The 15,357-nt window shown below is 64.7% G+C and overlaps 2 protein-coding genes across 13 annotated transcripts in view; one reads left to right on the top strand and one right to left on the bottom strand.

Annotated features, from left to right (window-relative positions):
• IQANK1 (IQ motif and ankyrin repeat containing 1) overlaps positions 1–5,978 on the bottom strand; it is a 59,214-nt gene extending 53,236 nt beyond the window's left edge. For 6 of the 9 annotated variants that reach the window (XR_012093797.1, XM_073018488.1, XM_073018487.1 and 3 more), the window contains exons 1-2: positions 3,960–4,459; positions 6–95 (exon numbers count right to left, since the gene is read on the bottom strand). Coding sequence is in view for 8 of the 9 variants with exons in the window: in XM_073018488.1 (XP_072874589.1) it covers positions 6–95; positions 3,960–4,446 (577 nt within the window). In the remaining variant the exon portion in view is untranslated. Of the gene's footprint in view, positions 1–5; positions 96–3,959; positions 4,460–4,690; positions 4,773–5,679 lie in introns of those variants that run through there. The other 3 variants (XM_073018489.1, XM_073018490.1, XM_073018491.1) reach the window with 3 other exon arrangements.
• A 55-nt stretch (positions 5,979–6,033) lies between these two features.
• On the top strand, positions 6,034–14,452 carry FAM83H (family with sequence similarity 83 member H). Of its 4 annotated transcripts, none has more exons than XM_073018480.1 (4): positions 6,034–6,232; positions 9,633–10,094; positions 10,906–11,070; positions 11,138–14,452. In XM_073018480.1, the coding sequence occupies exons 2-4, from the start codon at positions 9,648–9,650 to the stop codon at positions 14,342–14,344; spliced, it is 3,819 nt and encodes a 1,272-aa protein (XP_072874581.1). In that variant the 5' UTR covers positions 6,034–6,232; positions 9,633–9,647; the 3' UTR covers positions 14,345–14,452. The 4 variants fall into 4 exon arrangements, with proteins under 4 accessions (XP_072874581.1, XP_072874583.1, XP_072874582.1 ...); XM_073018482.1 differs by lacking the exon at positions 6,034–6,232 and adding an exon at positions 6,254–7,081; XM_073018481.1 differs by lacking the exon at positions 6,034–6,232 and adding an exon at positions 6,254–7,446.
• The last annotated feature ends 905 nt before the right edge of the window (positions 14,453–15,357 follow it).

Below are 15,357 nucleotides of genomic sequence, written 5' to 3'. Positions count from 1 at the left end.
CTCACCTGGAGGGGCCTGTGGGCTCTCAGCCGGCGCCGGCTCCCTTGCCTGCCCGCCCGCTTTCCTCTGCAGTGGGCGGTTCTCACCGGGCTTCCCTAGGGGAAAAGGACCGTCAGTGAGCTTGGGATGAGAGGCCCCCATACCCATCAGTCTCAAGAGACACTTATGGGGCACCAAAAGGGCCGTGCATCCTGGCAGATAGGGAGCCCCCCACCCGGGCCTCCTCCTGAGGGAGGCACACGGACAACCTTAAGGAGCACGGGCTCCTCCAGCAGCACATACTCCACTGCACAGCAGGCCTCAGGGAGGCACAGGCGACAGCCAGCCAGCAGGAACGCACCCAGGCTCTTATGGGCCAAGAATAGGCAGGTTGCATCTCTGCTAGAAGGACCCTGTGGGCTGGCAGTGCTGCCTGCTGGCCCTGCCCCACCCCTTACATTGTCCACCACCTTGTGCCACGTCCCTCCCCCAGGCCCTTCCCCTCTCTGTGTGTCCACTTCGGCACTCCCCTGGCAGGTGGCTGTCCCTCTGCTCCTGAGCTTCTGGGGCTAGGACTGAAGAGGAGCGGGAGCACTGCTCCAGGCAGGGTTGGGCCAGGCAAACCAGTCGGGCCAGTGTGACTGAACCAGCTGGGATGGGGCCCTGGGCGTGGGTGTGAGTCAGCGGCCCCGGGCTGGGGAAACACTAGGGAGGAGGCCACCTGGAGCCCACCCTCCCAATAAGAAGCCCAGAGGACGCCGGTGTTTGGGGCTAGCCCTGTACCCCCACCTCCGGCCCCAAGACCCAAAGGCAGCTCTGGTCCAGTCAGGCCCTTGTTGCAGTGTGCAGGATAGCCAGCCCCCAGGCAGGATGGCACCAAGAGCCCCGGCCCCACCTCCATGACCGCCAGGACTTTTCTTTGGGCCCCACATCCGTTCACAAAGTGCCACGCAGGCCTTTGAGGGCCCAGTCTCTCCCGCCAGCCACAGTGCAGTGGCCCAAACCCTGCCCTAGCTCCCACTGTGTCCCTGGGTCCTTTGTCACCACCGAACACCACGGGCAAGCCCAAAGCCCAGTGGTGCTCCTGTGAGCGTGCTAGCTGCCCTGGAGCCCTCCGGAGTGCGGGCTGGGGGTTCCCATGGCCAGCTGGGCTCAGGTTGTCTGTGGCCAGGGAGGGTCTGGGCCCTGAGGGTCAGTGTGGCCAGGATGCAGTTCCCTCGACCAGCTGTGGGACTGGGGGAGCTGGGGTGAGGCGGGGGCGGGGGCATTGGTGCCGCCAGGGCAGGACCAGGCACGCCCGTTGCTGTGCACAGCCGGCGCTCTGGCTGCTGCGCTGCCTCCTCCAGCTTCTCAGCCTCCCTCCCAGTCTCGCCAGCAGGGCCTGCGGCCTGTAAAACCCCGTGCCGCCGTGTCAGCGCGTTAGTCAGCCTCAGCCCAGGCGAGCCACCACGCCGCGGAGTCCCTATAAACTCCCTGGTGTGGCCCAGCCCCACCGAGTGGGGTCAGTGAGGCCCACAGGCAGAGCCAGAGTCCCGAGCTGCGGTGCTGCGGGCACCAGCCAAGGGGCAGGACCTGGAACAGGGGGCCGAGCCTGGCGTGGGAGCACACAGCCACTGTGGCCTCCAGGGACGCCCTCTGAGCTGGCCTGAGGCCGGCCAGTCGATGAGCCAGGGCCCCTGGGGAGCAGACACCTGGTGAAGGAGACGCTGGATCCAGGGCCATGTCTGGGAAACGAGGTCGAGTTCGCAAACACCGGGCCAGGAGGGCAGGCAGGGCCCAGCCGGCAGCTGGGCAGCAGGGCCCTGAGGTCGAGCCCCCGCCCCTCACCCCAGGGGGCCCTCAGGGTGATGCGGGGGTGGCCCCTACAGGGCACGTGACCAGCATCGAGCCAGCACCTCAGGGACACCCCAGGGTGGCCAGGCCAGAGCAGCCACAGGCAGCCTCGAGGCCGGTGCCGGCTGCTGCTCCAGGGTCTGAACTGGTGCTGGTTCTCACTGGGCACATGGAAGGCTGTGGAGCAGGAGGCCCCATGCCGGCCCTGGGCCCTGAACTGCTGAGGCTCCATGAGGTCCAGCTTTGCCTGGCCCAGGAGCAGCTGCTGCTGGAGGACCGGTGGAGGCAGGTCCAGCTGCAGATGCAGCTGTGGCGGGAGGAGCAGCTGTGGCTGCAGCAGCTACAGGAGGAGCAGCTGTGGCTGCAGCAGCTGCAGGAGGAGCAGGCCTGGGTGCACATGGAGGGGCTGCAGCTGGCCATGGCCCTGGAGCAGCTCCGGAGTGAGGGCCTCGAAGCACTGCAGACCCAAGGCCAGGTAAGGCCTGGATGGGGTGGCGGGGAGGGGACCCCGGACCCTTATGTTGGTGCAGTGGCCACTCCAGCAACCTAGGGATGCCTGTGGAGGGCAGGAAGCCAGGCTGGATGCAGGGCATCTGTGGGCCCATCTTCACATCTGCCAAGTGAAGCCCGTGCCCGCCACACAGGGCACTGCAAGACCAAGGGACAGCAAGCCTGCCCAGGCTGGCCCAGCGCTTGGTGGAAATGGGCACTGAGGGCAGATACTTGTTCAGGGACAGAGGTGTCCCTGCAGCAGACCCAGGTATGCTGGGCCAGAGCTGTCCAGGGCAGTGTATGGGCTGCGGTACAGGGCGAAGGCCTGGGGGTGCAGTCAGTAGGTAGCAGAACTGAAGAGCACAGCCCCCACCCACGCAACCCAGTTTCCTGGCCGGCCTGCTGGTCCGCCTGCCCTGCCCCGTTTATTGGAGTGCAGTGCACTCAGGGCTAGAGACTGCGGAAGCAGCATGCGGCGCCTGTGCCCATTATCCTCATTCCAGGAGGGCTGCTGGCCTCAGACGCAGCTGGGGCTATTTTGGGGAACTAGGATCTAACCCCAGCCTGGTGTGGAGGAGTGGTCACCATCATCCCACCTGCTCCTGTGAATCTGGGAGCTCTCTGGCATCCAGGGGTGTTAGGCCAGGCCCACTCTAAGCAGAGGGGCAGTCTGGGGAGCAGTCTGGGGTACTCTCTTAGTAATCACAGACCCCAGCGCAGGCCTGGGTGCTGAAGGACCCCAGATCTGCAGCCTGGAATGTGTTCACAGCCAGCACAGAGAATAAATGGGAGTTGGGGCAAGGGAGTGACAACAGTGAAGGCGGGGTCGGGGGGGATCTGGGGGAAGTCCCCTTCCCGACCCACAGGAAAACCCAGCCCAGGTGAGTTGTCACCATCCAACCTGGAAGTGACTACGGAGAAGGTGACTGGGAGCAAAGCGGCAGGCAGAGGGCAGCACAGGACGGCCAGATGGAGCAGAGCCAGAGCGGAACACATATTTAGACTGAGAATCCCCAACTTGGACTCAAGCCCTCCTGTTTCAAAACCCATTTTTGGCCACCTAGGCCCCTCCCACTGGCTCCTGCCCCCTTCCCATCCCCCAAAACTGGGCTTCTCTGAGCGCTACCCCCAGGCCCCCACCCCAACCCCAGGGGTATAAGATTAAGGCTGGGCCAGGCCCGGTGGCTGAAGCCTGTAACCCAGCACTTTGGGAGGCTGAGGTGGGCGGATCACCTGAGGTCAGGAATTCGAGACCAGCCTGGCCAACATGGCGAAACCCCTTCCCTACTAAAACAAAAATACAAAAATTAGCAGGGTGTGGTGGCGCACATCCATAATCCCAGCTACTCAGGCGGCCGAAGCAGAAGAATCACTTGAACCCAGGAGGTGGAGGTTGCACTGAGTCGGGATTGCACTCAACTAGGCGACAAGAGCGAGACTCCGTCTCAAAAAAAAAAAAAAGATTCAGACTCAAGGCCTGATATGAATGAATGAACCCTCAGTCAGTCACACCTAATCCCAACTCAGAGATCCCCTGAGAGCCACTCTTGGAAGAAGGGCTATCCTCAGAGGGGGTGTCTCTCAGTGGTTACACAGAAGGTCTCACAGGTCAGTGTTTGGGTGACAGTGCCCTGGAGGTCAGAGGGTGCACTCACCAGCAGTGGCTCTCGGCTTGGGCCCAGGGTGGAGCGTCTGCCACTTCCCAGCTGCAGCTTTGGGTCCCCCCTTCTTACTGTGCATTCTCCTGGGGGGTGGGTAGGGAAGGACCAGGGAGGGGGTGCTCAGAGTGGCAGAGGGCAGGGACAGCGGCAGTGGGGAACAGGGCACACCACGGGGGCCTGAGTGGATAACAGCAGGAACATGGGCTCCCCCAAGGCTTCCCAGCTGGTGTCCTGTCTGCCTGCCCGCCCCAGGTGTGTGCCCAGAAGCTTGAGCCAGGATGCCTGGCAAGAGCACTTGGCCACATCCCATCCCCCCGGCCGTGGCTTGCCTGCCCCTCCGCCCCAGGCTCAGCCCATCCTGCCAGGCCCAGGATCTGGAGTCCAGCACTCTTCTCACTGCCCCAAGGTGCTGGGTTGCCAGTGGGACGGTCTTTGTTCTCACCATAAGCATGAGCACGGCCCTCTCTGCTGAAGCCTCCATGCCTCTCCACTGCCCTGGGAACCCAGCCCACCCCTGAGCCTGCTCCCCAGCCCACCCAAGGCACTCACCCCTCCACACCCTCAGACCCTATGTGGTCCCGGCCTTGGCAGATGGTGTTGTCAGGTCCTGGAGTAATACCCCTCTCCCCAGTCCACACAGCTGACCCCCAAGTTCATTTCCCTGGGAGGCTCCTCCTGCCTGCTTTGGCCTGTCGGGGTCCTCCCTGGTGCCCCATGCCCCTCACCTGCTGCAGCACAGTTGCCTGGGCACTGGTCTGACCCCCCACCCATGTTTCCAGCATACTGGTACCAGTGGGGTGTCACTGTCTGGGGAAAGAACAAATGAAACTGGGAGTGACCCTGAAAACAGAAAATAGGATCACATGGCAAGAGGGACAAAGAGAAAGGTGACTGATACCATCAGAAAGGGTTCAGGCAGGGCCAGTCCTTGGGGTGGGAGTGGCAGGGGTGAAGGGTGGTGCAGGTAATCCAGTGCAGGGCAGGGCCTAAGTGGGGGGAGAGGCCCTAAGTGAGGGCCTGAGGGGGATTTGGGGGTACTGGAGCACCCAGGGGCAGCTCGGGGTGGTGTGTGGGGGTTGCTGTGTTCATGCGGGGGCGTCCGGTATGTGAGGCTTGGTGTGCACACTGGGTCCCTTGTCCGTGTTGGGGCTTGGTTTTCGCGGGGTCCTCGAGTGTACACCCAGGGTTCTGTATGTGTGAGGGAGGTCCCCCGGTCTCTCAGAGTCAGTGTGAATATGGCATCCCTGTTTGTGTGTGGGATCGGTGTCTGAGGGATCTCATATGCAGGTGGGGTTCCCTACGTGTGCGGACGTCAGCGTGTCTGTGGGTGACTGGAGTGGACAGGACTGGGTGTGCATGTTGGGCTCTGTCTTCCTGAGGAGTCTCCTGTGCTTGGGGGGTTGGTGCACACGAGGGACAGGTCATTCGGGGTCTGCATGTGCATTGGGGGTCACTGCAGCAGAGTCCCCTACAAGTGTGGACATCGATGTGAAGGGATGAGGGAGAAAGATGGGGGACCCCAGGTACTTGTGGGCATCAGTGTGTGTGTGTGGTGGGGGTCGGGGCCTGGGGGTCCTCTGTGTGGGCGGGGTCCCCTCTACGTGTGGGACGCTGGTGCGGTGGGAGACCGGTGTGTGGTGAAAGGATCCCCTGTGCTTTCGGGGCTCCCAGACCCGGCCCCGCCCGGGGCTCGACGCCGCCCCAGAGCCCTCACCTGCCGCACCTGCCTTCACCAACTCGGCGAGGAGGTCAGAGCTCCGCCCCTTGCGTCGGGCTGGCTCGTTTCCTAGCGACTGAGCCGGAACTTCCGAGTCACCCCAACTTCCGGGGCGAGGGTCAGGGGTCAGGCTAGGAACTTTGAGCCTGGGGTCAACAGTTGGGCTCCCGGGGGTCGAGGCCTTTGAAGTGTGGGCCTCACGGTCTCCGGCGGCGCTCAGCCGGGGTTTCTGCGCACGCGGCCGCAGGGCACGGGCGGGTCGGGGTGGAGGGTCGGGGCGCGGGCCGGGGGCGCGGTCCGGGGCGGGCGGCGGGGCCGCGGCGGGCGCGGGGCGCAGGAATGCGGGCGCGCCGCGGGTGGGGCCGCTCCGCCCCCAGGTGCTGCCCGGGCAGGCAGGAGGCAGGAGCGACGGGCGGGGCGGGGGCGGGAGCGTGAATCAGGCCGGGCGGGCCGCGGCAGGGAGTGGCTGCCGGACCGACCGGACCGCGAGGCCGCTGGGCGGCGGTCGGCTCCTGCTGCCCCTGTGCCGAGACCCCGCGCACCTGGCCAGGTAGGGCCCCCCTCCCCCGGCCCGGGCGGGGCGAGGCGGGGGCGGGCGCCCCTCGGTGCGGTCCCACCTGGGCTACCCTCGCGCCCGCACCTGGGCCGGGGCCGCGCGACCCAGAGAGGGGCGGTGGGAGTGGAGCGCGGCCGCGTGCGCGGGGCCGGGGCGGCGGGTCAGCTCGGACAGGGGGCGCCGCTGTGCGGATATGGACGCGAGCGCCCTCGCACGACGGCAGCCCGAGAAGAGCCGAGTGGGAAGCGGCCCGGGATCTGGGTCGAGCCTGCCTGGCCGTCCCGACTCGCCGCTGCCCTCGCGGCCTAGCTTGAGTCTGGGTGCCGGGCACGGCCAGGACCCTTCCCTGGGGACGCCCGCCCGGGCTGCCGTGGACTGGGGTGGCCAGGGTGCGGCCTGGATCCCCGCGTGGCAAGCAGGGCGAGTGACGGGAGGGCTGCCCGTAGCGCCCATGTTCCAGGGCTGTGGTGGGTGGATGGGGCACCCAGCCGCCGCAGCCGCGAGCTCACAGGGTGCACTGACCCCGTTGGGGGCTGGGGTGCCCACCCCGCAAGCTATCACTGAGCGACTTCCGGTCTGTGAGCCCTGTCCTCCGCACCCCACCTTTCCGCCGCCTAGAGCCTCCGCGCCCTCCTGGGCCCATCGGAACTTGGCACAGGCTCACCCCACTTTGCGTAGGAACTCCGGATCCTTCCATGGGGTCCTCCTTCCAGATAGGAACCCCACTTCCTGCCAGGGTGGAGAGGATGGGGTCCTTGAAGGCCAGCTGAGGGCCCTGACTTCGAGTCAGAGGTCAGGGGTCAGCAGCAGAAGAGTGGATTCGTGCTGAGTCATTGACCATGGGTGGGTTCCGTGCCCTCCCTCCCTTGGGCAGGCGTTTGGTAGGCAAATGTGTGGGCATGCAGGCCACTGGGGTGCTCCATCTCGGGCTTGGGAGTGTCTGCGGCCCCGTCCATAGCCCAGCAGACACGTACCCATGAAAGGACACGATGTGAGGAATGAAGCCATTGGAGGTCTGGGCATCACCCTGTGATGATGAGGGGTGTCTGCTGGGAGGGCTCCTGGCAACGGGGGATTCCACAGTCCAGATGATCCCTGCCCCCATTACACGCAGCCTGGAGCCTGGATCCCTCTCCTGTGAAATCCAAAGGGACAGTGGGGGTCCTTTCTAGAGTGTCCCCCAGCGTCGGGAAGTGCCCTCAAACAAGGTTAGCAGGGTTGTTCCCCCTGCCCTGTATGGTCAGACAGCACCCCTACAGCTAGGCTGGCAGTGGTGAGTGGGCGCCCCGGCCCAGCCAGACAGGCCTACACCTCACCCCCATGTGGTTGGCCTCGATCTGCCCCTGGCACAACCAGAACAGTGTGCCCTAACCAGCCCCATATGTCAACCATGAGGACAATGCCCCAACAAAGAAATGTTGGGACAGCTTCTCCCAGGCCAGTTGGCATCTGGGGCTGTTGAGTAGCACGTTATTTCCCATGTCCCAACTCCATGTCACCCCCAGGGGTACCAGGCAGGACGGCAGCCTCCTGACCCCAACATTCTCAGCCTAGTGGCTCCGGCTAGCACCTGTGCAGTCCAGCTGGCCAGCGCCCATCCTGTCAGCGCCCCAGGGCACACTCCTCTGTCTGGGCTGAACCACCTTCCCAGCCAGGGCCAACATTCGGGAACCTGTGTGCTAGGTGGGGATAGGTGTCCTGCCTCCCTCCCCAACCCGAGGAGCAGTGGGATGGGCTGAGCAGTCCCTAGGGCTCTCCTTCCAGGGAGAGGTACCCAGGTAGCTCGGTGACCCCATGTGCGTGGGCCCTGGGTGCGCCCCATCTGACCTTTCTGGAGAGGCCAGGTACCCTGCAGGGACCCTTTGGAGAACAGAGTGGGCTGTGGGGCAGCCAAGTATGGATGATGGTGGGGAGCCCAAGACCTGGAAAGGTCCCTGCTGCCCTGGACGGGGGGGGCTGGTGGCAACAGGACTTTTAAGTGGGGAGCCAGATCTGGGCGATGTGGAGTGCAGGCCCTGCAGAGCCCTGTGGGCACCAAGGGGTTGTGGTCCAGGGAGGTTTTATCTGAGAGGGACAGTGACAAGAAAGGTCAAGGGAAGGAGGGGGGCTGGTAGACAGGGACAGAGTCTAGGGGTCAGTGTTGCAGGGCTGGGCAGTCATAGAATGGGCTGTGGGAACCCAATTGTGAAACCCTGAGGATGGGGAGGAGGTGTCGCCCGGGGCTATGCGTAGGGCTTAGGGTTGCCATTCCAGGAGGAGGGTGGTCACAGCCCTGTTTGCTGCGCTCACCTTGGCTAGGCACAGTGTCTTGTGGACCCTCAGCTGTGTTGTGCAGTAGAGGTAGGCCAGAGAGGTGCAGTGACCTACCCACGGTCTCCCAGGCAGTCAGGGACAGACACATGGCAGCATGGGTGGCACCAGCTTGTCCAGTAGGCACAGTGCCAGGGGCCTGTGAATGTCTTAAAATAAGAAAAAAGTGAATACTATAATGATGAATACAGCCTGAATTATGTTTGTCTTTAAGCCAACAGTCATAAAATATTTTGGGGGGGGGGGTGGTTTTATTTTCATTTTTTGTAGCGATGCGGTCTCACTCTATCACCCAGGCAGGAGTGCAGTGTCACAATCATAACTCATGGCCGGCTGCGGTGGCTCACGCCTGTAATCCCAGCACCTTGGGAGGCCGAGACGGGCGGATCACGAGGTCAGGAGATCGAGACCATCCTGGCTAACACGGTGAAACCCCGTCTCTACTAAAAAATACAAAAAACTAGCCGGGTGAGGTGGCGGGCACTTGTAGTCCCAGCTACTCGGGAGGCTGAGGCAGGAGAATGGCGTGAACCCGGGAGGCGGAGCTTGCTGTGAGCCGAGATCCGGCCACTGCACTCCAGCCTGGGTGACAGAGCGAGACTCCGTCTCAAAAAAAAAAGAATTAAAAAAAAAAAAATCATAACTCATAGCAGCCTCCAACTCCTGGGCTCAAACAATCCTTGTCTCAGCTTCCCAAGTGGCTGGGACTGCATGTGCACGCCACCATGCCTGCCTGATGTTTAAAATTTTTTGTAGAGATGGGGTCTTGCTGTGTTGCTCAGGCTGGTTTCAAACTCTTGGCTTCAAGCAGTTATCCTGCCTCAGCCTCCCAGAGGAAGGAGAGACAAGGCTGGGATACCTGTGCCCCACCCTCTACCAGTATCCCCTCAGCTTGGGGTGTCCCACAGTCTGCGTTGCCCTCTGTGAGCCTGGCTCGGCTGGTGTCCTGGAAGGCCTCCTGGGCATGGGCTAAACTTCAGCCTACCCAAGTCACTGACAGCCCCTTCCACAGTGTGTCCATGCTAGAGGGTAGGAGTGGTCCCAGTGCCCCCACCCCTAGTCATGTGTCTCCCTGCCCCTCCAGACCCCTGGCCCCAACATGGCCCGTCGCTCCCAGAGCTCCTCGCAAGGGGACAACCCACTGGCACCCGGGTACCTGCCGCCTCACTACAAAGAGTACTACCGCCTGGCGGTGGATGCACTGGCCGAGGGTGGCTCGGAGGCCTACAGCCGCTTCCTGGCAACTGAGGGGGCACCAGACTTCCTGTGCCCTGAAGAGCTGGAACATGTGAGCCGACACCTTCGGCCTCCACAGTATGTTACCCGAGAGCCACCCGAAGGCAGCCTTCTCGACGTGGACATGGATGGCTCCTCAGGTACATACTGGCCAGTGAACTCAGACCAGGCTGTGCCTGAGCTTGACCTGGGCTGGCCTCTGACCTTCGGCTTCCAGGGCACCGAGGTGACCACCTTGGTGCAGCCACCGCCCCCCGACAGCCCCAGCATCAAGGATGAGGCCCGCAGGATGATCCGTTCCGCCCAGCAGGTGCGCCATCTTGGGCTCGAGGGTAGTGGGGAGGGGCCAGGGCTAGAGGCACCAGGGTGGAGGAGACACATGAGCATGATCAGCTTGGGTGAACCCTGAGCTCCAGCTGGAGGGGGGGTTCCTGGCAACAATCTTCAGGGCTGCCAGGTCTCGGTCATCAGAGGCTACAGGCTCTGCACAGGTCTGCTTGCCCATGGTCATGGCCAGTGCCCAGAAACTCAGGGGCTCTGAGATGGGTGGGCACCGCACCAGCCTGGGTTCATTGTTCAGATAATTACCTCTCATCCTGCCCAGTGGCCCTTGGCCAGCTGAGGGCTTCTAACCCTCACCAAACAGCTAGCAGACAGTGCAGGGTGCATCAGGTCCAGACGCTAAAGGCCCATGACTTTCTCCCCTGCCCATGGCAGCAACCCTGTCCCAGGGCAGAACTGGAGCCTGGGACTCAGCCCTGACAGCTGTCCTGAGTGGGGGCAGCTCAGCCGTCTGTAGGGTGGAGGGGATTTTGAGGTGCCCTTGCTGTGCCCCCAGCGGGGCCCCATACCCCAACCTGGCCCACCCTCGTCCAGGGTTCTCTGCCCTGCACCTGCCTCGGCTCCCTCCTCATGGCCAGCCACTCCCCACCTCTTCTCCTTCTGGTCCTGTGGTCCCTTCCTCCTACCCATCATCCAGACATGGCCCCACTCCCAGGGATGGACTAGCTTGTTTCACAGTGGTTGTGGGTGATCCAGACGCCTCCTGGGCATGGTGGGGAGGCTGGACAATAGTGGGGACAGCAGGGGCCTCTCCTCTCTGTCCTGACCCGCCCCTGCAGGTGGTGGCCGTGGTGATGGACATGTTCACTGATGTGGACCTGCTCAGCGAAGTGCTGGAGGCCGCCGCCCGTCGGGTCCCAGTCTACATCCTGCTGGATGAGATGAACGCGCAGCACTTCCTGGATATGGCCGACAAGTGTCGTGTCAACCTGCATCACGTGGATGTGAGTTCCCGGGAGTGGGAGACTGGGGAGGACCCGTGGCAGAGATCTGACTCCCCTCCCTCCCCAGTTCCTGCGGGTACGGACTGTGGCGGGTCCCACCTACTACTGCCGCACTGGGAAGTCCTTCAAGGGCCACGTCAAGGAGAAGTTCCTGCTGGTGGACTGTGCCGTGGTGATGAGTGGGAGCTACAGGTGCGCCCGCGAGCTTCCCTCTCCCTTCTCTGGGGCCTCCTCCTGTAGCCCCAGCACCCCCTTTCCACACCAGGGCCCTCCTTGCCAGGAGCCCTTGTCCTGTAGCCCCCTGCACAGCCTAGCAGGGCCCAGGTCCTTGCAGACCTCACATCCCTGCGTCCTCCCCGCCCCACCCGATGCCCACGGGGCTGCAGTGCCCTCGCTCCAGCTCGGTTTGACTCTGGCCCTGACCCCCCACAGCTTCATGTGGTCCTTTGAGAAGATCCACCGCAGCCTGGCACACGTGTTCCAAGGAGAGCTGGTCTCCAGTTTCGATGAGGAGTTCCGCATCCTCTTCGCGCAGTCCGAGCCGCTTGTGCCCTCGGCCGCGGCCCTGGCCCGCATGGATGCCTATGCCCTGGCTCCGTATGCCGGGGCCGGGCCCCTTGTGGGCGTCCCTGGGGTCGGGGCGCCAACCCCTTTCTCCTTCCCGAAACGAGCGCACCTCCTGTTCCCGCCACCCCGGGAAGAGGGCCTGGGCTTCCCCTCCTTCCTCGACCCGGACCGCCACTTCCTGTCGGCCTTCCGCCGGGAGGAGCCTCCGCGGATGCCGGGGGGCGCGCTGGAGCCGCACGCGGGCCTGCGGCCGCTCTCGCGGCGCCTGGAGGCCGAGGCCGGGCCGGCTGGGGAGCTCGCGGGCGCCCGGGGCTTCTTCCAGGCGCGGCACCTGGAGATGGACGCCTTCAAGCGGCACAGCTTCGCCACCGAGGGCGCAGGCGCCGTGGAGAACTTCGCGGCCGCGCGGCAGGTGTCGCGGCAGACGTTCCTCAGCCATGGCGACGACTTCCGCTTCCAGACCAGCCACTTCCACCGCGACCAGCTCTACCAGCAGCAGTACCAGTGGGACCCGCAGCTCGCGCCGGCGCGCCCGCAGGGCCTGTTTGAGAAGCTTCGCGGGGGCCGCGCGGGTTTCGCGGACCCAGATGACTTCACCTTGGGCGCCGGGCCCCGCTTCCCGGAGCTCGGACCCGACGGGCACCAGCGGCTGGACTACGTGCCGTCCAGCGCGTCCCGCGAGGTGCGCCACGGCTCGGACCCCGCCTTTGGGCCCGGACCCCGCGGCCTGGAGCCCAGCGGGGCCCCGCGCCCCAACCTGACCCAGCGCTTCCCATGCCAGGCCGCGGCGAGGCCCGGCCCAGACTCCACTCCCGAGGCGGAGCCGGAGCGCAGGGGCGGGCCCGAGGGGCGGGCCGGGCTGCGGCGTTGGCGCCTGGCCTCCTACTTGAGCGGATGCCATGGCGAGGATGGGGGCGACGACGGCCTGCCGGCGCCCATGGAAACGGAGGCTTACGAAGACGACGTGTTGCCTCCCGGGGGCCGGGCAGCTGCCGGCGACCTGCTCCCCTCGGCCTTCCGCGTCCCTGCAGCCTTCCCCACGAAGGTCCCGGTGCCAGGCTCGGGCAGCGGCGGCGGCAACGGCCCAGAGCGCGAGGGCCCGGAGGAGCCCGGCCTGGCCAAGCAGGACTCATTCCGCTCGCGCCTGAACCCCTTGGTCCAGCGCAGCTCCAGGCTGCGCTCCTCGCTCATCTTCAGCACGTCACAGGCTGAGGGTACGGCCGGGACTGCGGCGGCCACAGAGAAGGTGCAGCTGCTGCACAAGGAGCAGACGGTCAGCGAGACGCTGGGGCCCGGCGGAGAGGCCGTGCGCTCCGCGGCTTCCACCAAGGTGGCGGAGCTGCTGGAGAAGTACAAAGGCCCAGCCCGTGATTCCGGCGGCGGCGTGGGCGCCATCACCGTTGCCAACCACAGCAAGACTGTCGTGTCCCAGGCATGGCGGGAAGAGGTGGCGGCCCCAGGTGGCGTGGGTGGCGAGCGCCGCAGCCTCGAGAGCTGCCTCCTGGACCTGCGCGACTCCTTTGCGCAGCAACTGCACCAGGAGGCGGAGCAGCAGCCGGGAGCCGCCTCCCTCACCGCGGCGCAGCTGCTCGACACGCTGGGCCGGAGCGGCTCCGACCGCCTGCCCTCCCGCTTCCTCTCTGCCCAGGGCCGCGCAACCTCCCCGGAAGGGCTGGACAGCCCTCTGCCCTTGGAAGGGCCCGGGGCGCACCAGGTGCTCCATAATGAGCCAAAAGGGAGCCCCACCTCGGCTTACCCTGAGCGGAAGGGGAGCCCCACGCCCGGGTTTTCCACTCGAAGAGGAAGTCCAACTACAGGATTTATTGAGCAGAAGGGGAGCCCCACCTCAGCCTACCCCGAGCGCAGGAGCAGTCCGGTGCCACCTGTACCGGAGCGCAGGGGCAGTCCCGTGCCCCCCGTGCCAGAGCGCAGGGGGAGTCCGGTGCCTCCCGTGCCGGAGCGCAGAGGCAGCCTCACTCTTACCTTCTCCGGGGAGTCCCCGAAGGCCGGGCCCGTGGAGGAGGGGCCGAGCGGCCCCATGGAAGTCCTGCGCAAAGGCTCCCTGCGCCTTAGGCAGCTGCTGAGCCCCAAGGGCGAGCGGCGCATGGAGGATGAGGGTGGCTTCCCAGTGCCGCAGGAGAACGGGCAACCTGAGAGCCCGCGGCGGCCGTCACTGGGCCGGGGTGACAGCACAGAGGCTGCCACAGGAGATGAGCGGGGCCCGCGGGCGCGCCTGACTTCAGCCACGGCCAATGCCTTGTACAGCAGCAACCTTCGGGATGACACGAAGGTCATTCTGGAGCAGATCAGCGCCCACGGCCAGAAGCACCGTGCAGTCCCTGCCCCGGGCCCTGGCCCGGCCCACAGCAGCCCCGAGCTAGGCCGTCCACCGGCTGCTGGCGGCCTGGCCCCGGATATGTCCGACAAGGACAAGTGTTCAGCCATTTTCCGCTCGGACAGCCTGGGGACCCAGGGCCGGCTGAGCCGCACGCTGCCAGCCAGCGCGGAGGAGCGTGATCGGCTGCTGCGCCGCATGGAGAGCATGCGCAAGGAGAAGCGCGTGTACAGCCGCTTTGAGGTCTTCTGCAAGAAAGAGGAGGCCAGCGGCCCTGGGGCAGGGGAAGGCCCCGCGGAGGAGGGCACCAGGGACAGCAAGGTGGGCAAGTTCGTGCCCAAGATCCTGGGCACGTTCAAAGGCAAGAAGTGAGTCTCCTGGCATCGCTGCCACGGTCACCCAGAGCCCCCACGGAACAGAGAGCCCTGCGCATGTGTTTTGAGCAGAGGCTGTCAGGCCACGGCCACTTGGGGCTTGGCTGAGTGCGCCAGACCTCAGCTCCACTGGAGGCTCACCTGGCAGCTGCTGTCTCTGCCCCTGGCCTCCACAACGCCGGGGCTCCAGCCCCTTGCCACCAGTGCCTTTCTCCCCTCAGCACCTTCTCTCTTCAGCACCTTCTCTGCACCGTCAGCCTTGCGTGGTGCAGCATCTGGCTCCGCCATCTCTGTGCCTCAGTCCCGCCCCACCTTTTTTTTTTTTTTTTTTTTTTTTTGAGACCCAGGGCTGGAATGCAGTTGAGTGGTCGGCTCGTTGCCTCCTGGGTTCCTGCGATTCTCCTGCCTCAGCCTCCGTAATTTTTGTATTTTTAGTAGAGACAGGGTTTCACTATGTTGGCCAGGCTGGTCTCCAGCTCCTGGCCTCAAATGATCCACCCGCCTCAGCCTCCCAAAGTAGGGGGATTACAGGCATGAGCCGCACACCCTTCTAAGTCTCTATCCTCTTGCAAGGGCCTCACCTCTGTGCCTCAATTCCCCATTCTCTGGGCCCTTTTCCTCCTCAGGGCCTCCTGTTCTCAGGGCCTCTCCCCTCCCTCCCTCCCTCCTCCCTCTCTCAGGGTCTTCTCCCTTCCTCCCCGCCCCCACCCCCGCCCAGGGTCTCCCCCGTCCTCAGGGCTTCACTTCCTTTTCTACTTGGATTCTCTGGCTCGCTGCCTCCCAGCATCTTTCTTGGAGGCCCGTCCTCTTGCTGTGGGGGAAGACTGGGCTGGCTGTGAGCAGTTTGCAAGGTGGGGAGGGGCGTGAAGCTGGACCAGAAGATGCCCCTTGGAGTGGCAAGGAAGCTGGACAAGGCAGGCCACTGGGAAGGGGGTGCAGGGAAGCCCAAAGGTCCGCCTTGGCCAGGTCTGCCGTCTCCTCCAGCAAGGCTCTAGCCAGCACTGGGTGAGA

The sequence above is a fragment of the Chlorocebus sabaeus genome, chromosome 8 (genome assembly GCF_047675955.1).
Source record: "Chlorocebus sabaeus isolate Y175 chromosome 8, mChlSab1.0.hap1, whole genome shotgun sequence".
Taxonomy (NCBI): domain Eukaryota; kingdom Metazoa; phylum Chordata; class Mammalia; order Primates; family Cercopithecidae; genus Chlorocebus; species Chlorocebus sabaeus.
This window is presented reverse-complemented; position numbering and strand designations above follow the sequence as displayed.

Coding starts and splice junctions, on each gene's coding strand:
- FAM83H (XM_073018480.1), top strand. CDS start 9,648: ATGGCCCGTCGCTCCCAGAGCTCCTCGCAAGGGGACAACCCACTGGCA. Junction 10,095..10,905: donor TGATCCGTTCCGCCCAGCAG/GTGCGCCATCTT, acceptor CCGCCCCTGCAG/GTGGTGGCCGTGGTGATGGA. Junction 11,071..11,137: donor TCAACCTGCATCACGTGGAT/GTGAGTTCCCGG, acceptor CTCCCTCCCCAG/TTCCTGCGGGTACGGACTGT.